Source organism: Nicotiana sylvestris, chromosome 1 (assembly GCF_000393655.2).
Source record: "Nicotiana sylvestris chromosome 1, ASM39365v2, whole genome shotgun sequence".
In the NCBI taxonomy this organism is placed as follows: domain Eukaryota; kingdom Viridiplantae; phylum Streptophyta; class Magnoliopsida; order Solanales; family Solanaceae; genus Nicotiana; species Nicotiana sylvestris.
The window spans coordinates 150,782,710-150,808,250 of NC_091057.1; the positions used below are offsets into that span (position 1 = coordinate 150,782,710).

The following is a 25,541-nucleotide window of genomic DNA, read 5'->3' on the forward strand; positions in this document are numbered from 1 at the left end:
AACTGTCGGTAGTCTATGCACATCCTCATCGACCCATCCTTCTTCTTGACCAACAACACCGGCGCAACCCAGGGCGAGACACTAGCTCTAATAAAGCCCTCATCAAGCAAGTCTTGCAACTGTTCCTTTAATTTTTTCAACTCTAGCGGGGCCTTACGATATGATAGAATGGAAATGGGTTGAGTGCCCGGAGCCACATTAATGCAAAATTCAATATCCCTGTCAGGTGGCATCCCCAATAGGTCTGTAAAAAATACCTCCGGAAACTCACGAACAACTGGTACAGAATCCATGGAGGGAACCTCTGCGCTGGAATCGCGAAAATAAGCCAAATAAGCCAAACATCCCTTCTTGACCATACGTCGACCCTTCATATAAGAAATGACCCTATTGGTAGAATCACCATGAGTCCCTCTCCACTCCAATCGAGGCAACCTTGGCAAGGCTAAGGTCACGGTCTTGGCATGACAGTCCAATATGGCATGATAAGGTAACATCCAATCCATCCCCAAAATGACATCAAAATTGATGATATCAAGAAGTAAGAGATGTACACGGGTCTCAAGACACCCAAATAACCATAGATGAGCGATAGATATGATCTACGACAATAGAATCACCCACCGGTGTGGACACATATACAGGAGCACTCAAAGAATCATGAGGCACAACCTAATACATAGCAAAATAAGATGACACACAGGCGTATGTACACACTGGATCAAATAGAACTGAAGCATCTCTACTGCAAACTAAAATTGTACCTATGATAACGGCATCAGATGAAGGCATAACATCGGGGGTAGGCCCCACCACTCTGAACTATATCCCTGGTACAACCTCCTCCTGGCTGGCCTCTACCTCTAGCGGCCTGACCTCAACCTCTAATACCTCAACCTCCACCTCTAGCTGTCTGACCCCTACCTTTAGCTGGCTGAGCATGCGGTGGAACACCTGGTGCCTGAACCATGGCATAAGAACCTTGATGCTCAGAACTAATCAAGGCTCGAGGGAAAAAATCTAGAAATTTGCCTCGAATCGCCACAAGTATAATAAGTCCCCAACTGCTAGGAATACTGACCCTGAAACTGACACTGACGGCCTGAGTAACCACCTTAAAAGCTCTAGAGTGGATATGCACTGGTAGGTGCTGGTGGTGCACTGTAGGGTAGCTGATCAAAATACTGCATATAAGACCCACGACCACCTGAAGCACCATGAGAAGCTTGAAGTGCTAAATGAAACGATCTGGGAGGATGGCCCCTACCAAAAGAATCCTGCCTCCAGACGAGCCACCACTGAACCTACCTGAATGACGAGGCCTCTTGTCAGAGCGTAACATCTTAACCTCAAGATTTGACTCACAAGTACCACGCATTATCACTCGCCCACTTACTCTAACATAGAGGTCAATGACATTTCCTTTACTTCATGAATCAAGTGCCCTCACACAACCAACGAGAGTAGTCCCACACAATAAAATTTAAAAACACTTAAGAACTCAAGATAGAAAGAATTCACTCACTCTCAGAAATAATATTCATATGCCACAAAAGATGCACCATAGGTTTGCCGGTAGTGTACTATTCTACTAATCGAGCTCATTCAGTCTAGGATCAAGTAGGACTTTATTTGGTTCTAATGTAGGCTGCGGGACGGGTAGGATACAATTAGATATAAGAGTAACTACACCTCCCTAAGCACTTTAATACATATATTTTAACATTCAAAACCCCACACTTATGTCAAACCATGACTCCACCTTCACATCAATATATATTAACTCCCCACTTCTTTAAGCACAATTACATCAAGAGTCACCACTATTACAGAATATTTTCACATCAATACAACTATTTTTTTTCTTTTTCTCTTTGTCAATTCAAGTGGCTCTTGCTCTTTCAAATTAGTGCACCTTTATCCTTATTTTATTAGTTCCACTCAAAAGCCAAACCAACCACCCCACACTTTAACTTTTATAAAGTTCATAACAATTCAAGTGCTCATGAGAGGTGAAAAGGTTCAAATAGATGGTTAATTCAAACAAATGGGTAAGGCTTGTAATGTGGTTGCCAAAGAAACAGGATTACAGGCTCAAAGGGGTTAACTATGATACATAACAATTAGGCGGGTAATATATATATATATTTAACTACGATCAATAACAACTATATATATATATGGCTCAACAAAGAAATGCCTATATCACTTCCAAGACTGAACAAAACTACTATTTCGCTTTGCAAACACACATGGCAAGTTCTAGACAACAAATGCAATGCACAGAATAACACAAAACCTTACAGACACATGGCACATAACTAACTCAGGATTGGACTCATCAAGACACTCTAGTCAAAGAAGTTAAGAGTTAAGATCATACAATTTAAGGTACTTATTCAAAAGTCAAAAACTGAGCCTAAGCGTCATAACTAAAGTACTCACTATTCTCAAGGCATAACAATTCAAGAGATATTGCTTCCATTCAATTCATGTCACCATGGCTTCTCTCCTAAAAAAATACCTACACCCGGTTCAAACAAAACCCTTGGAAAAGAACTGCGGCACAAAGAAAAACCAAGGGGGAATTACTACACTACCTACAAAGAAAATCTTTTTGTCCTTTTTCTTTAGACTTAAATCCCTCAAGAAAACTGTCTAGGATATCCATCATCGGGAGAAGTCCAAATTTATTTTTTTATTGTTTTTCGATTTTTTTTCTTTTTTCGAGCTACTAAAATACTACACAATTCTACATCCTACTAATCATCTAGAGAATTCTCCCACCCCACACTTAAAAGAGTGCAGTGTCCTCAACGCACATATAAAGCAAAACAATAACAAGGGTGGACAAAAAACTCCCTGAAAGGCCAAAGGCCGAAGCAATAGCGGCTCACGAGTACTCAGACTTCCCCCAGGCATAGTCCTTTGTGTGGGACCCCACACTTAGTCCTCAACCTCTAACTCGCTTTTGCATTCTTCTAATGACTTTGCCTCATATGTTCATAATCCTACAAAATAAAAACAAATACTACAACAATAATAAGAAAAAAAATGAAAATAAAAGAAAACAATAAAAATGGATTGCCTCCCAACAAGTGTCTGATTTAACGTCACGGCACGATGCAGAGTCTCGCTTACTCATCAGCGAGTACAACCTTGGTCTTCTCACGATTAATCATTCCTCCCCAATAATGCTTGACTCTATGACCATTCACCAAGAATTTCCTCTCACCATTTAAAGGTCGTAGCTCGATTGCACCATAAAGAGTGACTCTCACCACCTTAAAAGGACCTGATCATCTTGACTTTAGCTTTCCAGGGAACAGCCATAATCTAGAATTGAATAATAATACATGTTGGCCTGGCTCAAAGTGATGCGGCTTGATATGCTTGTCATGCCATCTTTTTGTCTTTTCTTTATAGAGCTTAGCATTTTCATAAGAGTGCAGCCTGAACTCATCTAACTCATTCAACTGCATAAGTCTTTTCTCACTTGCGGCCTCAAAGTCCATATTCAGGTTCTTAATGGCCCAGTATGCCTTGTGTTCCAGCTCAAGGGGCAAGTGACAAGCCTTCCCATAAACTAGCTTGTAAGGGGACGCTCCAATGGGCGTTTTATATGCAGTCCTATACGCCCATAAGGCATCATCCAACTTTGTAGCCCAATCCTTCCTATTCACACTCACCGTCTTTTCTAATATTTTCTTTATTTCTCTGTTTGACACCTCAACTTGCCCACTGGTTTGAGGATGATATGTTGTAGCAACTCTGTGGCGAACTCCATATTTATCTAGAAGGTTATTCAGCAACCGATTGCAAAAATAAGTCCCCTCATCACTAATTAAGGCACGTGGAGTCCCAAATCTCGAGAATATGTTCTTTTTCACAAATGCATCTACCACCATGGCATCATTTGTTGGTAAGGCAATCGCCTCCACCCATTTTGACACGTAGTCAACTGCTAGCAAAATGTATTTTTTTCCTCTAGACGGTGGAAAGATCCCCATAAAATCTATCCTCCACATATCAAAAAGCTCAACTTCTAGGATGTTATTCAAAGGCATCTCACGCCTCCTTGTGATTGTTCCTGTTCTCTGACATTGGTCACACTCCTTAACGAATGCATGGGCATCCTTGAATAAAGTCGGCCAAAAGAGACCGGATTGTAGCACCTTTGCAGCTATTTTATCTCCTCCATGATGGCCCCTATAAGGTGATGCGTGACAATCATACAACACTAATTCCACCTCCTTTTCAGGAATGCATCTCCTCATCAATTGATCAGCACATTGCTTGTACAAATAGGGGTCATCCCAGTAGTAAAAGTTCACATCATATAAAAACCTCTTTCTTGCTTCAGATTCAATTTCAGGAGGAAGTACCCCACTCACAATATAATTCACGTAGTCTGCGTACCATGGAGGAGGGTCTTGGGTTATAGCAAAAAGTTGCTCATTAGGAAATACTTCTTTAATTTGGTCACCCTCCTCCACGTGATCGTGATTTTCCAGCCTTGATAGATGGTCAGCTACTTGATTCTCTGTCCCCTTTCGATCTCGTATTTCTACATCAAATTCCTGCAACAACAAAACCCAGCGCATAAATCTAGCCTTAGATTCTTTTTTTGTAAACAAATACCTGATTGTTGCATGATCGGTATGGACTATGACTTTCGTCCCCACCAAGTATACCCGAAATTTCTCAAAGGCCCACAGAACAGCTAACAACTCCTTCTCAGTGGTGGTGTAATTCAGTTATGCATCATCAAGAGTCTTACTCGCATATTAAATGGAATAAAACACCTTGCCCTTCCTCTGGCCTAGCACTGCCCCAATAGCAAGGTCACTCGCATCACACATAAGTTCAAATGATAAGGACCAATCAGATGCCACAATGATGGGAGCAGTCACCAACTTCTTTTTAAGTTCTTCAAATGCCTTGAGGCAAGCATCATCAAAGTTGAAAGTTACATTTTTTTCAAGTAGCCTGCAAAGAGGAGTAGCAATTTTCAAAAAATCTTTAATAAAGTGCCGATAGAAACTCGCGTGTCCCAAGAAACTCTGGACACCCTTCACTGAAATAGGTGGAGGTAATTTTTCAACCGCCTCTACCTTCGCTTTATCAACTTCAACGCCGCTCCTAGATACTCTGTGACCCAACACGATGCCTTCTTGTACCATAAAATGGCACTTTTCCCAATTCAGTACTAGATTTTTTTCTTCACAACGAGCTAGAACCTTGCTTAAATTCCTCAATCAATTATCATAAGAAGACCCAAAAACTGAAAAATCATCCATAAACACTTCCACGAATTTTTCTACCATGTCGGTGAAAATAGCCATCATACGCCTCTAGAAAGTGGCTGGTGCATTACAAAGACCAAACAACATTCGCTTGAAGGAAAAAGTGCCATAAGGACAAGTAAAAGTAGTCTTATCCTGATCCTCTGGCATATGACAATCTGATTGTATCCTGAATAACCATCAAGGAAGCAGTAATATTCATGCTCAGCTAACCTGTCTAGCATTTGGTCGATGAATGGAAGCGGGAAGTGATCCTTGCGAGTTGCCTTATTGAGCCTTCTATAATCAATGCAGACTCTCCATCATGTAACAGTGCGAGTGGGGATTAGCTCATTCTTCTCGTTCTCAACTACAGTCATTCTTCCCTTTTTGGGCACACATTGAACCGGGCTTACCAAGTTGCTATCAGAAATTGGAAAAATGATACCTGCATCGAGCAAATTGATTACTTCCTTTTTCACCACCTCTTTCATAATAGGATTTAATCTCATTTGCTGCTCTACACTGGGGCGGTGTCTGTCCTTTAAAAAGATTTTATGCATGCAAAATGACGGACTAATACCCTTGATGTTATCTATAGTCCACCCAATGGCCTTTTTATGCTCGCGGAGGACTTTGAGCAATTTTTCTTCTTGAGTGCTGGTCAAGCTAAATGAAATAATCACCGGCAGTGTCTCAGAGTTTCCCAAATAAGCGTAGCGCAGATGCGCTGGAAGTGGCTTGAGTTCTAGCTTCGGAGCTTCTTCGATAGATGGCCTGGGGAAGGTCAGAGTAACAGGCCTGTCCAACTCTTCAAATTTTCTAAACCCATGTACATAACTGCAGGACATATCCAGCACTTGCTCAATTTCTCCTATCCTTTCATCTTCACTATTTTCTATATCCCTAATCAATACTCGTTCAACAGGATCTGCAGGGCTCATATAGGGTACTAACGATGTGGCATCACTCTCTACCACAGAGATCATGGATAACTCTTCATAATGGGTTGGTAAATTGAGTGCTCTATAAACATTGAATACCTCCACTCGGTCACCTACTCTCATCGTCCTCTTTCCTTTGCAGACATCAATAATAGCTCGACCTGTGGCTAAGAATGGACGCCCCAAAATAAATAGGACTTCCTAATCAGGCTCGTAATCCAGGATAATGAAATCAGCAGGGAATATGAAAGAACCCACTTGAACTAGCACATCTTCAATCACTCCCTTAGGATGAGCAAGGGAGCGATCAGCTAACTGTAAGATAACTATCGTTGGACGTAGTTCACCCAACCTCAATTGTCTGAACACAGATAGTGACATCAAATTGATGCTCGCCCCAAGATTACATAAAGCTCTCCCAACAACATGTTTACCAATCGAGATTTGGATAGTGAAACTACCTGGATCATTCAATTTCTGAGGTAACTTGCCTTGAATTTTGGAACTGCACTCCTCAGTGAGTGCCACAGTCTCGAACTCGGTTAGCCTTCTTTTATTTGCCACAATGTCCTTGATGTACTTTGCATATTTTGGTACTTCTTGTAAGATGTCAACCAATGGAATATTAATTTGCACCTGCTTCAAGATATTAAGAAACTTTTTGTATACGACATTGTCTCTTAATTTCTGCAATATTTGAGGGAATGGAGGTGGTGGCCTTGCAACCAATTGTGGGGGTTGCTCAGCCACCGCCTCTCCAGCTGGCTTCTCTGTCTCCTTAGCTTTTTCTGATATTGATTCTATAGTGGTTGGCCTCTCATTAAAAGTTACCTATTTCCTCTTTTTAGACTGAACTTCTTCTAGTTGTCTCCCATTCCTCAACGACACGGCATTAAGGGCCACCCTAGAATTTGCTTCAGTATCACTTGGAAGAGCTCCAGCTGGTCTAGTGTTTTGAGCACTGGCAAGCTATCCCATTTGACGCTCCAAATTTCTCACTGTTGTGGCGAGGGCTTGCTGTTCAGCCATCACTTTCTGAGAGAGGGCTTGTTGTTCAGCCATCATTTTTTTAAACATGTCTTCAAGGTGACTTGTAGGACTCGCTTGTTGTTCAACCTGAGGTGGTCTATATTGTTGTTGAGGTGCTTGAGACCTGTATTGATTCTGAGCACCTTGGTTTCCACCCCAAGAGAAGTTTGGGTAGTTCCTCCAGTTGGGATTGTAAGTGTTCCCATATTGGTTTGTTTGGCCCCTATTTGAATTACCTACAAAGCAGACAAACTTTGGGTTTGCGGGGCATATATCGCTCGTGTGCCCCTCTCATATTTCACAAAAAACTTGAACCTGTTGTACCTATTGCATGTTGATACTCAAGTTCATCTGGTTGACTTGATTGGTCAGTGTAGCAATCTGCGTTGATAATGCTGAGACGACATCTAACTCAAGAACCCCTGCAGACTTTTGCACTGTATGTCTGCCCATCTCTTCTTGCCAATCTAGATTGCTCTTGGAGAATTTGTTCAATAATGCATATATCTCGTCAAAGCTTTTCTCCAACACTTGACCCCCAGCTGCAGCATCTACCACGATCTTTTTTTCAAAATGTAGCCCTTCTATGAAAGTGTGAGCTAACACTTCATTTGTCTGATTGTGATGAGGATAGTCTCTGAGTAGCCCCTTGAATCTTTCCCAAGCTGAGTATAAAGATTCTCCCGCTTTCTGTTTGAAGGCAACTATCTCACTTCTGATCTTTGCAGTTTTGCCTGAAGGGAAGAACCTTTCCAGAAATTTTCTCGCCAAATCGTTCCATGTTGTAATGGAATTAGCTGGTTCTGCCTTTAGCCATCGCTTAGCCTCGCCCAACAGAGAGAATGGAAAAAGTGTGAGCCTCACATAATCTGGAGTGACCCCGTTAGTGATATAAGTATCACTAATCTCCAAGAAGTTCAGAATATGATGTTGTGGGTCCTCGTGTGGAAGACCCATAAATTGCCCGTTTGCATGAAGTAGCTGGATCATGCTCTGTTTCAGCTCAAAGTGCCCAGTGATCCTAGGTTTCACTATACTAGAGGTGACATTAGCAATGATGGGCATCGCCACCTTCTGAACAGCCATAGGTTGCTCCTCTATGTCCACAAGAAATTGAACAAGTGCCTGAATATTATTCGTGTCCCTTGCTTCCCTCAACCTCCTATGAAATGTTCTCTCAGGTTCAGGATCAAAGCCTTGAAGTCGGTCTTGGCTTCTGACCCTACGCATTCAATCAAAGTTCCTGAGATCTGAGCAACAATAAAGTAACGTTAGACTCGACGAAATAAACAATTAAAGCAAAAACTAGCAAGTAGCTAATATTCAAGTCCCCGGCAACGGCGCCAAATACTTGTTGCTCCCAAACGCACACGCAAGTATACGTGGTCGTACAAGTAATAAAATGATAAGTTGAGTGTCGAACCCACAGAGACTTATATCAACTACTCACTAACATATTAATATTGTTATTCCGTCAAGCTAAATTCGAGTACAAGAGTTTAATCATGTTAAACAACAATTCTAAGTAATAACTAAATTATCAAGTAACGAGTTGATTGTTGTGTATTCAGTAGAGACAAGTATTCCAGGGTTGTGATCGATTCACCAATCGTATTGTGTTCTAATTAACTCTCCCTTTCATATAATTCACTCATGGTTGCTAATTAATCGATAAATGCTCGTATAGCCTTCTCCCGAAGTACTACTCACCTATTCTCAATAGATTAACGCCTATATTCCTATGAAATCAATCTATTAAGTATGCATTAAGATCAAGATATTTAATTAAGCACGGTGACTAGGTATATTCCTATTCTAACCACAAATCCGCTCCCTCTGAGGGTTAATATCATGCTCTCTTCAATTCTTCTTTAATTTAAACACGGCTTTCCCAAGCATAGCATAGATAGTAAATAGAACCCAACTGTTGGCCAGACAATTAAGCAATTAAACACAGAATTGAAGAAACAACCATATATTGGTGAATTATAATCAAGGTCAAGTTAATGGCAAACAACAATATTCATGGCTAAATCACAACCCTAGAACAATGGGTGTTTATAGCCATTCATGATGTAATCAATCAATTGCAAAAGTTCTGAATAATTGAAAATACTAGAAAAGATGATGAAATCTGAGATGTTCTTGTGTTTTTGCTCCAAAGTGCGTCTCTCCAAGTCTAAAAACTCAAAATAGCGTTTTTATATGTATTTATACCAAGTAGGGTCGGACCCAAACGAAACACCCTTTCCTACGCGAAATAGGATTCTGGATCTGTAAATTTTGTACAGTCGCGCCCACCCTACGCCGCACCATGCGGCGCGCTAATGGAGTTTATCAGCAGCCTTGCACTTTTCGTATCAGGCAGCAATTTACACTGCTGCGTTGTGCCCTGCGACACCCCATGCGGCGCGGTAGTGTAATTTTCTTAGAGTGAACTTATTTCGTCCTCTTTTAACATCCGAACTTGGTACACGACCTCCGAACACGATCTCGGCTTAATGTATTGGGCTTTTACTCAGACTTCAAAGCTCCAAATCACTTGAATTCATTCCATAACGCCTACATAGATCGGAATCACTCATACAAGGCATACAACACATATGTAGTGCAAAACACTAGCGATTAAAGCTCAAACTCAATTAAAGTGCAGTAAATTAGAGTATAATAAGCGACTAAAATACACAATTATAGCCTATCATCATATACTCCATTAATTTAAGCTAAGGCATGTGGTATATATTACTCCCTCCGGTTCACAATAAGTGTCCAATTTACTTTTTCATTTTGGTTCAAAATAAGTGTCCAGCTATGTAATCAAGAAAGAATTCAATTTGTTTTTACAAAATAACCCCTATGTACATATCCCTAAAAAGTTTTCTTACTCCTCACATTAAATGTTTAATTAAGGGTAATTTAGTCATAATAGGTATTTTTGTATAGAATTTAGTATTTTCTTAATGAGTGTGTTAAAAGTAAATTGGACACTTATTGTGAACCGGATGGAGTACTATCATATCACTATAATATGCCATGATACGGTTTTCCACAAGGAAGTTTCCTAGAAAGTGGACGAATTTTGAAAACTTGAGAAAAAAGTTTTGAAATCATGAACCTGTACTAGTCAGTCTCGTCTGCTGACAACATCTTTTTTTTATTTTCTTTCCAAAATTGATGGATAAAGAAACGAATTAATTGGCTCTCTTTCCCTTTGTCCTAATAAAACAACGAAGAATGTCAAAAAGTCATCATCTTGAATGGTTTTCTTATTTATTCCTCTCTTTCCCTTTTTTAATTCCTAACGTAACAAACTTTCTAATGTTGAACAATTCTTGGTGATGTTGTCCCACCATATAATCCTTGAATTATCATTGAATCGTGGACAGCACTACTAATTAGCATAAAGTCCAAGAGTTGTTCATTCTCTTAAGGGGAAAAGAAAAAGAGAAGCCAAAAATAGTAGTAGTAATTTGTATGAATGCATACTTTTGGAATTGGTTGATGAAAACCAATATAAACGGCTTGTTTCCATTTTCCTAAATTATATTTATAAATATCATTTATTCTCGCAGTTGACTTGACTGAAAACCTAAAATCTTATAAACTGCTAGCAAGAGGAATGAATATAATATACTTATAAAGGAATATAAGGAAAAACACATATTGAACTCTTGGTACATATTAGTACTCTTTTGGTTTCATTTTATATGTTTTAGTTAAACCGAGCAAGAATTTAAGAATATAAAGAGAACTTTGTGATTTTGAAATAAAGGTATGCATTACCTACTAAAAATATCCTTGTGGTTTTATATATAGCATATCATTCTTATAAGAAAGTATTATCAAGGGTAAAATGCGAAGAACTGTATTATTTATTTTGATCTAGACTAAAAAAGAATACTTAGTAAATTGCGTACCAATTTTATTTTCTAGTTTCAATGTCGACCAAAAATAGTTTTATTAGTAAAATAGAGCACAAAAATACATTGGGAACAAAAAGATTGGATGCGTATGTATACACTATACATTAAAGATTCTGTTTACGCGTACGGCTGTCTACTTGTCCGTCCCCAACTACTACCGTATAAAAGTCAAACTCAAATTAAGGACATTATGGTAAATCCAACTTGATTTTGAATACTACGGAGTATATGTTTTTTTCTCCTGTGCCTTTTAAAATGCAACTGTATCCAAATCTGTACAAATAAACTCCGAGAACTACTTTACTTTTGCAAAAGCAGTGATCTCAGTCGTAAGTGTTCTTCAGTCTTTCTTTCTTTTTTACTGGAAAGAAAAAAATAATCAATTGAATGAGAAAATTTTGAGCCGTCTGTTTCCGAGAATCTTCTTCCTCTGTATAATACCATGTCCGATCTGTCAGTTACTTTGTCTGAAAGCCACTGCTTTTGTTCCTTATAAGAGGTACAACATTTCCTTTCTCATTGTTATTCCTTGTCCCTTTTGCTAGCAGTTGTTAAAGCTTCAATCTTTTTCATTGTGGGTACTAATACATGATCTGTTTTGATTCTTTTTTATAAGAGTCTTATTCTTGTCTCATTTGTAAAGTTAGTTTGTTTTGCATGGTTTCAGTTTTCTTTTAATGCTGCATAGCAGTTTCTGCTGTTGTTTTCCTCCATTTCATAGTTTTACTTGTTTGAGGCTTAATGCTGGTTGCCTTCCCTGCTTCCTTTTAAATGTGATTTTTTATGGTTGGATAGGTGTGCCATAAAAGCTGTCAATTATTACTTGGTAGAGTTGTAGTTGGAGTGGGTTGCTCTAGTGGTGAGCACCCTCCACTTCCGACCAAGAGAATCCAAGAGAATGTGAGTTTTAGTCACCCAAGAGCAATGTGGGGAGTTCTTGGAAGGAGGGTCTATCGGAAACAACCTCTCTACCCCAGAGTAGGGTCTATCGGAAACAACCTCTCTACCGCAGAGTAGGAGTAATGTTTTCGTACACACTACCCTCCCAGACCCCACTTGTGGGATTATACTGGTTGTTGTTGTTGTTGGAGATTTGCTTCTTTTTGCCGCTTATATTCTTTTTTTTTAATAACTCAAAACCAACAGTTTCATTAAACTGAATCAGCAACCAACAAGTTTGCAATAGAACTAGGATGTACTCCCAATAGAAAGGACTAGCATAATTTATAGACTCTCTTGCTAAGAAATGAGCAATTATATTTGCTTGCCTCTTCTTAACCCAAAACAGAGAAACATTAGGATTTCTCTTTAACAAGAAACAACAATCGTTTAACAAAACTCTGTAAAATCTTCACTCGAGGAGTTATAAGAAAGCACAATTTCCTGGGCATCACATTCAACTATACATGGGCCATCAAACAATCACTTCTGTAAATTATCCCTTATTTGATCTTCATATTTTCTCCACCAGTTATTTGGTTTGGGAAAAGTTTAAATATTTGCTTTTCACTCTCAATTATTTGCTTAACTTTTATGGTTCCAGGGTTGCACACTAAAATACTATAGTCCTTCTTTGCTCAAACTGTTATTTCTTGTATCTTTTTTCAGGGAATGAGATGTTGAGGATAATTTCTTTGGAATTTAAGTTAGATTGAGGATTTCGCGATGGAAGAAAAACCATTCCCTGCATGGTCCTGGTCTGTCGACCAGTGTCTGAAAGAGTACCAAGTAAAATTAGAGAAGGGTCTGAGCACTTATCAAGTGGAGAAGAGGCGAGAAAGATATGGTTTGAATGAGCTTGAGAAAGAAAAGGGGAAGCCTTTGTGGAGGCTTGTTTTGGAGCAGTTTGATGATATGCTTATTAAGATCCTCCTTGGTGCAGCCTTCATCTCATTCGTTATAGCTTATCTGCATCAGGATGAGACTGGAGATTCAGGGTTCGAGGCCTATGTAGAACCCTTTGTAATCCTCTTGATCTTAGTAATCAATGCAATCGTCGGAGTTTGGCAAGAAAGCAATGCTGAGAAAGCACTGGAAGCATTAAAAGAGATGCAAGGTGAGTCTGCTAAGGTATTCAGAGATGGATATTTAGTACCAGATTTACCAGCAAGGGAGCTTGTCCCAGGGGATATCGTGGATCTGCGAGTTGGTGACAAAGTGCCAGCTGATATGAGAGTTGCCACTTTAAAATCCTCAACCCTAAGGGTTGAGCAAAGTTCTTTGACGGGGGAGTCGATGCCCGTTACTAAAAGCATCGATTCCCTTCCTATGGATGATTGTGAATTGCAGGCCAAAGAGAACATGGTTTTTGCTGGAACTACAGTCGTGAATGGTAGCTGCATCTGCATTGTTGTCGACACAGGGATGTGCACAGAAATTGGTAAGATCCAAAGACAAATCCATGATGCATCAATGGAAGAGAACGACACCCCTTTGAAGAAGAAACTTGATGAATTCGGTAATAGGCTTACATCTGCTATTGGCATTGTTTGCCTAGTCGTGTGGGCGATCAACTACAGATATTTCCTTACCTGGAAGGTTGTGGATGGATGGCCTTCAGATGTCCGTTTCTCATTTGAGAAATGCACATATTATTTCAAGATAGCTGTTACTCTTGCAGTGGCTGCAATTCCTGAAGGTCTCCCCGCTGTAATTACTACTTGCTTAGCTCTGGGTACAAGGAAAATGGCACAAAAGAACGCAATAGTGCGGAAACTTCCAAGTGTGGAAACCTTAGGATGCACAACTGTGATTTGTTCAGATAAAACAGGAACCTTGACTACCAATCAGATGTCTGTGACAGAGTTCTTTACATTGGGAGGTAAAACTACAACCTGGCGAACTTTTAGCGTCGAAGGAACTACGTATGATCCTAAGGATGGGAGAATAATTGACTGGAATTGTTACAATATGGATGCTAACTTGCTAGTTATGGCTGAAATATGTGCAATCTGCAATGATGCTGGGGTCTTCTGCGATGGTCGTCTGTTCAAAGCAACTGGATTGCCTACTGAGGCAGCTCTTAAAGTTTTGGTGGAAAAGATGGGAGTACCAGATAGCAAAGCGAGAAGCAAGATCCGCGATGCACAGATTGTATCTAGCTATTTGATTGATCGCAACACCGTTAAATTAGGTGACCATAACTTTACTTCATTCATCTATCTAGTTTCTACTATTTCAAACCAGTGTTTTTATTATTATTATTATTATTATTATTATTATTATTATTATTATTATTATTATTATTTTTGTTTTTTTAAAAATATAGGATGCTGTGAATGGTGGATGAAAAGATCAAAAAGGGTTGCAGCATTGGAATTTGATCGTGTTCGCAAATCCATGGGTGTTATTGTGCGGGAGCTAAATGGGAGCAATCGACTACTTGTCAAGGTTATTTCATGTCATTTATGATACATAGATAGTAATGAGATCAGTGTGATCACATATTTTTATTTTGAATATACTGGTTTCTGAACTACATTAGAGACTAGAGATAATTGGTCTCTAAAATATTTTTCTTTATTTGACTGTTGGCTTCGATATACCCAGCTAGCCAGAAAAGTTCTTATTTTTATCTTGTTGATGTGCTGTAGGCAGTATATGCCTAGAAAAATTTCAATTAGCAAGAGACTGAGTCTGCATTATCTTCATCTCTAGGAGTAGGTTCAATGTTAATCCTTACTAAATGCTGTGGCAGCTTAACTGTTTATTAATGTTCTTCAGTTTCCGAAAGTGGGTATCAACAGTTTGAAGTGTTATCTGTTCTTTCTGCCAAAGATGCTTCTCCGGAGTTTAGTTCCGTAGCAATGTCATTCACTTTAGGAAATGCCTAGCTTTTCTCCATTGATGTTGAATGATCACTTGTTCACAAGTTGAGCTTGGTAATCTGTGCATTTCTGATTAAAACTTGTTTTGTCTAGGGTGCTGTTGAGAGTTTGCTAGAACGTAGTACATATGTTCAACTTGCAGATGGATCAACTGTTCCCATTGACGAGTCCTGTCGTCAACTATTGTTGTTGAGACACTTGCAGATGAGTTCAAAGGGTCTGCGATGCTTGGGCTTGGCATATAAAGATGATTTGGGCGAGCTTTCAGGATATTATGCCGAGACTCATCCTGCCCATAAGAAGCTGCTTGATCCATCCTGCTACTCCTCCATAGAAAGTGATCTAGTTTTTGTAGGAGTTGTTGGTCTAAGGGTGAGTACTTTTAAGTTTCCAAGAATAATAAATAACTAACTAGAAAACCTTCATTTTCTTAAGTAAATGAATGAAATGCAGGACCCCCCACGTGAGGAAGTTCACAAGGCAGTAAATGACTGTAGAAGAGCTGGGATAAAAATCATGGTTATAACTGGAGATAATAAATCCACAGCTGAGGCTGTTTGCAGGGAAATTCAGTTATTTTCTGATGGTGAGAATCTTAGAGGGAGTAGTTTTACTGGCAAAGAGTTCATGGCACTTTCCTCTCAGCAACAAATTGAGATATTGTCAAAAGATGGAGGCAAGGTCTTTTCTCGTGCTGAACCCAGGCACAAACAAGAAATTGTAAGGATGCTGAAGGAAATGGGTGAAGTTGTTGCAATGACTGGAGATGGCGTCAATGATGCACCTGCACTAAAACTTGCTGACATCGGAATAGCCATGGGCATCACAGGAACTGAGGTGAAAATAAACTTTTTTTGTGTAGTTGTTACAACTCATTTTCTGAATTATTGCGTTAATGCTCCCAGTGCAATTATTTGATCGTTGACTACCTAAAATACTCTTGAAATAGGAGAGTACTGAAGTCTTCTGAGGGATTGCTAGTCATGCTATGTCACTAAGTTTACCATCTAAATCTTCAGAAGTAACCATGATTGTCCACCCTGCATGTGAAGTTTTCCTAAATATGTCAACTTATTGGTCATTGTATTAATTAGCTGATCAGAGAATAATATGTTTAGGTTGCAAAAGAAGCTTCCGATATGGTTCTGGCAGATGACAATTTTAGTACTATAGTCTCTGCTGTTGCAGAGGGACGTTCGATCTACAATAACATGAAGGCCTTCATCAGGTTAGTCTTGTGATTCTGGTAGTGAGTATTTGATTATTCCTGGATTAATCATGCATTTTTCTTCCTTAATTTCATCTTTATTATTCTTTGGTGCAGATATATGATATCATCCAACGTTGGTGAGGTCATCTCCATTTTCTTGACTGCTGCTTTGGGCATACCAGAATGTTTGATAGCCGTGCAGTTGCTCTGGGTAAATTTGGTAACAGATGGCCCACCTGCTACGGCTCTTGGATTTAACCCTGCTGATGTTGACATAATGCAGAAACCACCTAGGAAGAGCAATGATGCTCTCATAAATTCCTGGGTTTTCTTCCGCTATATGGTATCACTATTTCTTTCCAGTTTCCCCCTCTAAGTTCTATTAGTTACTTCTTCAGGGAAGCCCGGTGCACTAAGCTGCCGCTATGCGCAGGGTCGGGGGAGGGGCGGACCACAAGGGTCTATAAGTTACTTCTTCAATTTTCTCCAATGGGTAGAAATAAATCTGCTTTATTTCTTTCATTTTTTCCCCAAGTTTTTTTTACACTTTATTCTCCTATAAGTATGTGAAGAAAGTACTAGTGATTGAGAAGGCCTCATTTGACTAGAAGTATCAACGGCACAGGCTGTGCGTGCTGCAGCATTTACCTGGCGATGTGGTTCACCCCTGTTATACTTTATAAAAAATCAGCTCTACCATTCAGCTTATATATTCTCCAAAAATAACAGTGCAATCAAGGAAAATATGTTTATCCATCTAGATCACTTCCCTGCATAAGAAACAACTGTTATAAGCTGCTTAATAAAAGAAGTGGATGCACCAAAGAGAGAAATGAGATGCTCTGTTATCTAAGCAACCAACTATAACTTTTTTTCACATGTACATCTGATCTTCAATATATTGAGTAAACTTCTCGACAAGCTAAGCTGCATCTTACATTCTGGTTTCTGTGATATTTTCAGGTCATTGGTTCTTATGTGGGCATTGCAACGGTCGGCATATTTATAGTGTGGTATACTCAGGCTTCTTTCCTTGGTATTGATCTTGTGAGTGATGGCCACACACTTGTTGAACTATCACAGCTTCGCAACTGGGGTGAATGCTCCGCATGGCCAAATTTCACCGTGAGTCCATTCACGGCTGGTAACCGCCTGATTACATTTTCACACCCTTGTGACTACTTTAGTGTTGGTAAAGTGAAGGCCATGACTTTGTCACTCTCTGTCCTGGTGGCAATTGAGATGTTTAATTCTCTCAATGCCCTCTCTGAAGACAACAGCTTGATCAAAATGCCACCTTGGAGAAACCCTTGGCTTCTTGTTGCGATGTCAGTCTCGTTTGGCCTACATTGCCTGATACTCTATACTCCATTCCTAGCAGATATATTTGGTATTGTCCCACTGAGCCGAAGTGAATGGCTGCTAGTCATCTTGCTTTCTGCCCCAGTTATTCTTATTGATGAAGTCCTCAAATTTGTGGGGAGGAGAAGAAGATGGAGAAGTAAACTAAAAGCTGCATAACGTATTCATCTCGGAAATGCTCGATTTATTGATTAAAGGATGTTTGCTTTGAGCTGATGTGCAAGTTAGGTGGGTATTAAATGTATATTGTTCGGAAATACAAAAACCTTTTTGGAGTAACATATGTTTAGGAACTCTGCTAGCTATATAGAGCCTTTGATCACATGCATTGGGTGGTCTTTGTTATAAAAAATTTCAAGGGTTCCGAAGCAAAACCTGGTGTTTTTTCCCCCTGATCCTTTCTAAGAGGGTTTCATGTATCACTAGAATGTTTGTATTATTCATTTATTATTGATTCTGCCATCTTACAGTAGATGAACTTAAGGCGACCTTTTCTGATGTGTGCTTGAAATTATGCATCTCCTCACCAAAAGCTATTGTTTTTTCCCTATTCTTTTCTTCCCTCTTTTGGAGAGAGAAAGCTGTACATTTCAAAGCCTTACAATCCCCTGAGTTTCAGAAACATGTATAGCTTAAAATGTTAACCAAGTTTTAGTTACATTAGGTTTTGCATAATATTGAGCAGGTGGAGCAGGAATCATTTGTTGCTCTAGACATAATAGGAATGAGAAATGTAGGTCCAAAAACTATTCAGGTTATCACAAAATTTTTTATTCGACAATAGAATCCAAATCAATATCAATGGTGCTTTCATCAAACTTTAATATAGTCGTGACTAAATCAAGCAATGCATATATCTCTTTTGATTTTTGGTGGGATTTATCCTCTACTATGAACTTATGAATATCACCTCCCTCCTCAATGAAGCTGTACCCTGCTGCTTTTGTAATCTGGGAGGACTTCATCAGTTTCCTTAACCTTGCAACACCATCCCATCGGCCAGCTCTTGCATAGATGTTTGAGAGAATAACATAATTTCCGGGATTCCACGGCTCCAACACAGAAAGGAACTCGGCTGCTTTCTCAGCCAGTTCAACATTGCCATGGAAGCTGCAGGCTCCAAGCAGAGTTCCCCATATAACCGAATCAGGTGTCATTGGCATGCTCTCTATAAGATCATAAGCTTCCTGCAACTTTCCAGCCCGGCCTAAGAGATCAACCATACAGCCATAGTGTTCCAACTTTGGAACTATGGAGAATCTTTGCTCCATCAAGCTGAGGAGTCCCCAGCCCTTTGCTACCATGCCTCCATGTGTGCATGCTAAGATTGCTCCTACAAACGTTACATCATCAGGTGCATTTCCTTCTCCCTGTATCAACAGTAGCACAATAATATGAATTCCACTATAAAAGCTAATTCGTGCTTGCTGTAATTTGGATGTTCAAAGAACGAATGGAATATTTGCAAAGGCTTACCAGCATTTGGTTGAAAAACGTAAGAGCTTCATCACCTTTTCCATGGACAGCTAACCCCATGATCATGGTATTCCAAGAACACAAGTTCCTCCTCCTACCAATCTCGTGAAAGAGTTGCATTGCCCTATCAATTCTACCACATTTCATATACATTTCAAGCACAGCATTGCAGACAAACATATTCTTAAAGTATCCATTTGCCCTTGCATTAGCTTCAATTTTCTGCCCAACCTCCAACGCCCCAAGATTCGCACAAGCTGGAAGCACACTAGCAATTGTGACTTCATTAGGCTTTACTCCTTTGTCTTTCTCCATTTCCTTGTAGACAGTTAATGCATTCGCATACTTGCCATTTTGCGAATAGCCTGAAATCATTGCTGTCCAGGAAATCACATTCCTTGAAGGCATTGCTGAAAACAACTTGAAAGCTTCTTCCACATTCCCATTCTTGGTATACCCTGCAATCAAAGAATTCCAAGTGGGCACATCCTTCATTTCCATCTCGTCGAAGAGCTTTCGCGCAGAAGGCAACAGGCCCATTTTAGCATACATGTCAACAAGTGCAGTTAAAGCGTAGATGTCGAAATTGAAACCCCATTTGATGAAATGGACATGGAACATTTGGCCTTGTATGGGGATGGAACGGCTGGTGGATGCGGCGAAGAGGAAAGTGAAGGAGTGTGGATTAGGGGAGCAGCCTTGCCGGCGCATATGGATATAGAGAGAAAAACACTGGCTGGGAAGGCCATGAGAAGAATAGGCTTGAATGAGCTTGTTGTAGAGAAAGACAGTTGGTCTGGTAATATTGTCGAACACTTTGTGGGCATACGGTATGTTTGGGATTTCAACAAGCTTGGTAATCAAGAATTGGGTGAAGTCGGTGCCATTTCGGAGAGTGTGGGCGTGTATTTGTTTCAGCTGGTTCATAAGAAATGTTTGACGCGTCAATGCACCATGCAAAATCGACCTTGCAAAATATCTCGTCTTTTTAGGACCAAGAAAGATCAACTGGCACGATTCTGAAACTAAACTAATGATGCAAAAATCTACCTTATAAGAGATTTAATTGGTATTAAAAGTGGAGATTTATGGATATCGGCCAAACTTGGAGATTCCAAATAATATTTCATGCTTGGGTTTCAGTCACGCCTCCTAAGTGCAACTTAGTACATACTAGTAAGGTGATGCCCGTGCAAAGCACGGCCCAACATTGAAAATAGATATGATCAACTCATATAGAATGAGAAAGAGAAATAGGCCGAAGTCTTGCACACCTTACCCCTTATAACGAATTCCAATTTCACTCGTATCAATTCCAGAAATTTCAGAATTGCTACAAACTTTTTTATATCTAACCATTTGTTTATTGGATCATTAGATAACAAACATATGAATTTAGCCATCAATGGAGAGGGAGCTGATCCAACTGAAAACAATTCTCGCTTTTTAAATATTGATGAAGTACAATATTAGAAGATGTGCTAAATCTCAAATACTTCAACATGCGCAAGTGGATGTCTTTTCTCACAAGGGCAATTTTCCGATCGTACTGATCACATAAAGAATATAATAGTGCCTTATACTCTACAAGAAAATGCAATTTACACAATCAAATACTAATATCATTGTTAGAGGGCTAAAGAGCCTACATAGGAAAAGGAGAAGAAGACTTGCAAATAGAGAAGTTTTCGTAGATCCTCAATATCTTCAGTCACGACATTCATAACTATCTATATGGTTTCATAACATCACAAAATTCATTCTTCTTGAATTCAATGCTGAATTATTGAACTCTTCTATGGTTTTTAGCACGTTTCTTGTTGTTTTCTGCAACAAAAAAAGTAAAATAAAATCTGTATATCACGTGCTAGCAGCTAAATTAGCAACTTTAGAAAACTAATCATGTAATACAATGATGAAGCTTTACTTTAATTCTACTGAAAGCTACAGAAACATGGCATTTGGGCACCAAAATAGGAGAGCCCCCAACCTGAACATACAAATGCAATAAATCTGGCATCCTCTACCCAAAATATAAATATCTATTTAGTAACACCAACAAAGATTCAAATATCATATAAATTTAGAGTAAATATATCACGTTCCTGAAACTGAAAGTAGTTTTCAATTGTCAACAGTTTCAAAATTTTCATCCGATTAGTGTTTTTTCTATACAAAGTTAAAGTTCATATATCATCTCCAATATACAAAGTCTCAGAATTATTCAAACCATGCTTCAGGTGCTTTCCAAATCTTTGCCATTCTTTTTAATACAGAGAATGCAATTACTGTATCACACGCTATTGATAAGTATGCATATTCATAAATAAGGTAGAGATAACAGAGAAAAATTGTCAAACATTAAAAGATCAGTGCATTACCTATGAATATACCATCATATCAAACATAAATAATCAGAATTAGCACAATCTACAGTACCTTTCAAAACAGAAGTGCATCCAAATATGATCGATAAGATCTGAAATGAATAAAGTAAGTAAATGCGTAATCAACAAAAGCTAAAACAACATGACTATTTCAAAACTGACATCTTCAAAATGGTAAAAGAAATTTGATGCGCTACCATCTAAAAGAGAACAATAGACCCGGGAATATCAATCTATACCTAATAGGAAGAACATAAAGGAAAAAATGAAAGCCAATAGAAGAGCAATACTTGCCGGAGTCTGAAATGCTGAACACACGTAGGTATAACTATCACAACATAGTGAAACTGAAATAAAAAAGATTAAACATCAGTAATATACAGGCGTAGATAAAGAAGATGGAGAAATGTTCAAAACTACATCAATAAATAAATGAAAATAGAAGTGCAACAGAAAAATCAGGGAGAAAAGCAAGCAAAACATTACTGCAATAAAGATACCATATCGTGAATAAAAGTTTGATATTGAATTCACATACAGCAAATTGAATCTTAAGATATTTCTGGCAAAAGATGGAATACCGGATGGAGAGATCTAAAGAGAATCTCATTTCCTTGCAATTTATTTTGTATTTTGAGCCTTTCCAATAACTTATTTTATTTATTTGGGTTCCTTCACCTTATAATTAGGGAAGGGGCTGGTTTAGAAGACATTCTGTATAGATATAGAAAACAACTGAGGATACTCAAAGACTTGCAAAACGTAGGTGAAATTATATCACAAGCACAATACACTACTGAAACCACTTCCTATATTAGATCATTTTACCACTGACTCTAATTCTTCGAGAAATTGCAAGAAAATAAACATATCTCTTGAAATTAAATTAGAATTTAAAAGGAAACAATCACAGTAATGTAAGTTGATGTTTCCCAGTAATTTAGACCACGAAGAGGAAAACTACGAACTTACCCTAGGAGAAATATCAATGTTGGAGTCTCAATTTGAACCCTTCGACATCAAACCTGGCAATTATCGTACAATTTTCTCTGTTTAGTTGGTACTTGAGAATACCTAGAACACAAAACTCGATTTCAAATCCATAATTTGAAAAATAAACACATATTATCAATTTCCAGCAAAATATTACAGCTAATATACACAAGACCAAATCAACAATTAACAAATAAACGTAAAAGACAAAAAGTTATGGGATCCATGCAAAAGGGATGTTGGAACTTGCAAAGCAGCAAAGTGATGCGTGAGGGATTTTTTTTCAATTTAAGTGACAATATTCGAAATGGGATTATTTATTTAATTAAGAATCTTCACTTGGGAAAGGTTTGGTTTTTGGTGTCCCAAGTCACCGGTTTATCTTGAATACCAAATCGAGGAAATTTTTGACTTTTCCAAATGAAGTCTGCGAACCAGAAATTCTAAGTAAGGAATTCTGTTGACCCGAGGGAAGGTGCTAGGCACCCTCGAATCCCGTGGTTCTAGCACGGTCGCTTAAATTGTTATAATGGCTAAGTATCTGATTTAAATACATGTTGTGACTTATGTGCTTTTATTGAATTTAAAACCGCTTTTATTATTATCATTTATTTTTATAGAATTGCAACGTCGTGAAAATGCATCTCGAACCACGTCACAATCAATGCACCCGTAGTTGTTAACACATTTCGACTCCGTTGAGATTTGAATTTGGGTCACATAAATGCGCATCCGAATTTAAGAATATAATTTAATTAAGTCGCGCCTAAAGAGTCTAACGCGTTATTATCTTTGGGGAAGGCAGTGAAATTCACTAAACAGTCCATCCCAAATTCTAAGTATTTATTATGATCAATTATTGAGGGCCCCGCAATTTGCATTTTTATTTGGCGAGGCTCGTCTCATTATTTTTTAAAAGGATAATCTTAGCACGACTACATTTTCTATTTTTTTTGTACTCTAAAATAAATGAAGATAAGGTCCTACTTTATTTACATACTTTCGAATTATTATAGTCAAGTTTTGAAAGTGAGTCGTTTAAAGAGTTTACATGGACAACAGATATAATGTTCTATATACAGACAGTAAAAGAAAGAAAAGACTACATTAAACTACAACTTCAAATCTTTCTCATTTCTTGCATTCATGCTTCGAGTGGCTTACAAGATGAACCAGTATATCAGTTTGTGTACCTAGAAATGGCAGTACAAGAAGAAAAGAAGTAGGAGTCAGCAGTAATAATACCACAGCAACAACAGATTCAGCAACACCGCAAACCCAGTAACGACCAGTAGAATAACCCAGTAACGGATTGAAAAATCAGCAATACCAAAGTGCAATTGCAGTCAAAGCAGAAGAGAGACAGATACAAGATGCAGTAGTTTTGATTTTGAATAACACTCGAGGAAAGGCAAACGGAATTTATTCAAGTAGAAGTTCAAGTTGTCTTTCTCTTTTTCAGTCTAAAAACTCTCTCAAGTCTTAGTCTTCTTTTTAGTGTTCCAGTCCAGTCCTCTCTCAAATCTTGGTCCTCTCAATAATGTTCAACCTCCCTTTAATGTGTCAAATGACCCTATATATATAACAAGACAAGTCTTGAATCCCCAACCCGAAATTATTCCCCAAATGCATGCTTTGTCCCCACTATTTAATGTTTTCTTTATTTTAAACCTTATTCCCCATGCCTACATTAAATAAATACAACATCCTCAACCCATTATAATTTATCCCCCATGCCTACATTAACAAATGCAATATTCCCAACCCATTATAATTTGTCCCCATGCCTAATATTAACAAATGCAATATTCCCAACCCATTATAATTTGTCCCCCATGCCTAACATAAACAAATACAATATTCATCCCCATTACATTTTGTCTTGTCCCCCATTATGTTAAACAATTATATCAAACCCCACCCCATTATATTTTGTCCCCCATGCCTACATAAACAATTATAATAATGTTCAATTACCAAACTACCCCTCCGACCTTATTGCAATTTACCATTCTACCCCTGAACGTACTGCAATTTACCAAACTACCCCCATCAGCTCTAAACAATCAATTAATCATAACTTAACCAAAATATAGCCAAGATGACCAATTTCTCAACAATCTTCAACAACAAATCACATGAACACGATGAACAACACAACTCAAAATTAATGGAATGAATTAACCATATCGGGAACCAATCCTGGTTAATTTAGTCCAAAAAATGGATGAGCAAGGATACAACAATATTAACAACACAATACATGATTCATCCACGAATCAAAAACCAAAACATGAACTCACATTAAATCACTGGATTTAACATGAACTTCAAACAGAGATAAACATGAACTAAATCTATTTTTAAACAACAAACATGACGGATTCAAACGATTCAAACAACATTAATAATTTCTGGAAAATACATAACAACACATGAAACAAATTGAAGAAATAATTAATTAAATTTCAATTTGAATCTAACAAACATTAAACTAACAAATATTTACCTAAACAATAATACAAACATGAAAAACAACTAATTAAACTTCCATTTTGAAATCTGAAAATTAATTTAACAAAACATATGAACATGAACAAAACAAAAAATCAAATATCTAACCATAGACATGAACAAAACAAACATTTGCCATTTTTAGATTCGAGAATATCAAAACAAGATACGGACAAAAATAAAACTCAAAATCTACTAACCGGATCGAAACGAAATATGCACGGACTTTTTCGACAAACTCCGACCAAAGCTCGAACAAACGACGGAGACGATCCGAAGCCAACGAAGAAGATGAAGGCAGCGATGAAGCCGATGGGAGGTCGACGGACAGCTGCTCGACGTTGAGGCGATGCAATGGCAGCCATGGCTGCCTGTGTCGATGAGGCAGAAGCTGGATGAGGCAGCCATGTCCATGTTGAGTCGATGAGGCAGAAGCTGGAGCAACAACATTGTTTGGAGCAGCCATGGCCGCTCGTTGCAGCTGGACACGGGCAGCAGTAGTGACGCGTCGGAGCAGTGGTCGACGAACTGTTCGTCGACATGGTGGAGCTGGGTGTTTTAAGGACTGTGGTCGTTTGGAGATGGAGCAGA

At 38.6% G+C, this 25,541-nt stretch overlaps 3 protein-coding genes and 1 non-coding gene across 13 annotated transcripts; 2 read left to right on the forward strand and 2 right to left on the reverse strand.

Moving 5' to 3' along the window:
- Nucleotides 1-6,430: 6,430 nt before the first annotated feature.
- On the reverse strand, nucleotides 6,431-8,488 carry LOC104221458 (uncharacterized). The gene is made up of 3 exons (XM_009772532.1): nucleotides 7,600-8,488; nucleotides 7,229-7,494; nucleotides 6,431-7,060 (listed from the first exon to the last, which is right to left on the reverse strand). The coding sequence occupies exons 1-3, from the start codon at nucleotides 8,486-8,488 to the stop codon at nucleotides 6,431-6,433; spliced, it is 1,785 nt and encodes a 594-aa protein (XP_009770834.1).
- On the forward strand, nucleotides 7,877-7,981 carry LOC138882089 (small nucleolar RNA R71). The gene has a single exon (XR_011403569.1). It is a non-coding gene; the product is annotated as a small nucleolar RNA R71 (small nucleolar RNA).
- A 2,970-nt stretch (nucleotides 8,489-11,458) lies between the features above and the next one.
- LOC104221455 (calcium-transporting ATPase, endoplasmic reticulum-type) lies at nucleotides 11,459-18,078 on the forward strand. Of its 5 annotated transcripts, none has more exons than XM_009772527.2 (8): nucleotides 11,459-11,680; nucleotides 12,790-14,314; nucleotides 14,450-14,571; nucleotides 15,102-15,380; nucleotides 15,462-15,845; nucleotides 16,127-16,236; nucleotides 16,333-16,561; nucleotides 17,182-18,078. In XM_009772527.2, exons 2-8 carry the CDS (start codon nucleotides 12,847-12,849, stop codon nucleotides 17,737-17,739), a joined length of 3,150 nt encoding a protein of 1,049 aa, XP_009770829.2. In that variant the 5' UTR covers nucleotides 11,459-11,680; nucleotides 12,790-12,846; the 3' UTR covers nucleotides 17,740-18,078. The 5 variants fall into 5 exon arrangements, with proteins under 5 accessions (XP_009770829.2, XP_009770831.2, XP_070025511.1 ...); XM_009772529.2 differs by lacking the exon at nucleotides 11,459-11,680 and adding an exon at nucleotides 11,688-11,755; XM_070169410.1 differs by lacking the exon at nucleotides 11,459-11,680 and adding an exon at nucleotides 11,810-12,200.
- A 238-nt stretch (nucleotides 18,079-18,316) lies between these two features.
- On the reverse strand, nucleotides 18,317-22,731 carry LOC104221456 (pentatricopeptide repeat-containing protein At5g08510). 6 transcript variants are annotated; one of them, XM_070169416.1, is made up of 5 exons: nucleotides 22,416-22,731; nucleotides 21,738-21,790; nucleotides 21,496-21,535; nucleotides 19,057-20,883; nucleotides 18,317-18,950 (listed from the first exon to the last, which is right to left on the reverse strand). In XM_070169416.1, exons 4-5 carry the CDS (start codon nucleotides 19,981-19,983, stop codon nucleotides 18,351-18,353), a joined length of 1,527 nt encoding a protein of 508 aa, XP_070025517.1. In that variant the 5' UTR covers nucleotides 19,984-20,883; nucleotides 21,496-21,535; nucleotides 21,738-21,790; nucleotides 22,416-22,731; the 3' UTR covers nucleotides 18,317-18,350. The 6 variants fall into 6 exon arrangements, with proteins under 6 accessions (XP_070025517.1, XP_070025522.1, XP_070025526.1 ...); XM_070169421.1 differs by having other exon boundaries at nucleotides 21,438-21,535; XM_070169425.1 differs by having other exon boundaries at nucleotides 21,734-21,790.
- Between the last annotated feature and the right edge of the window lie 2,810 nt (nucleotides 22,732-25,541).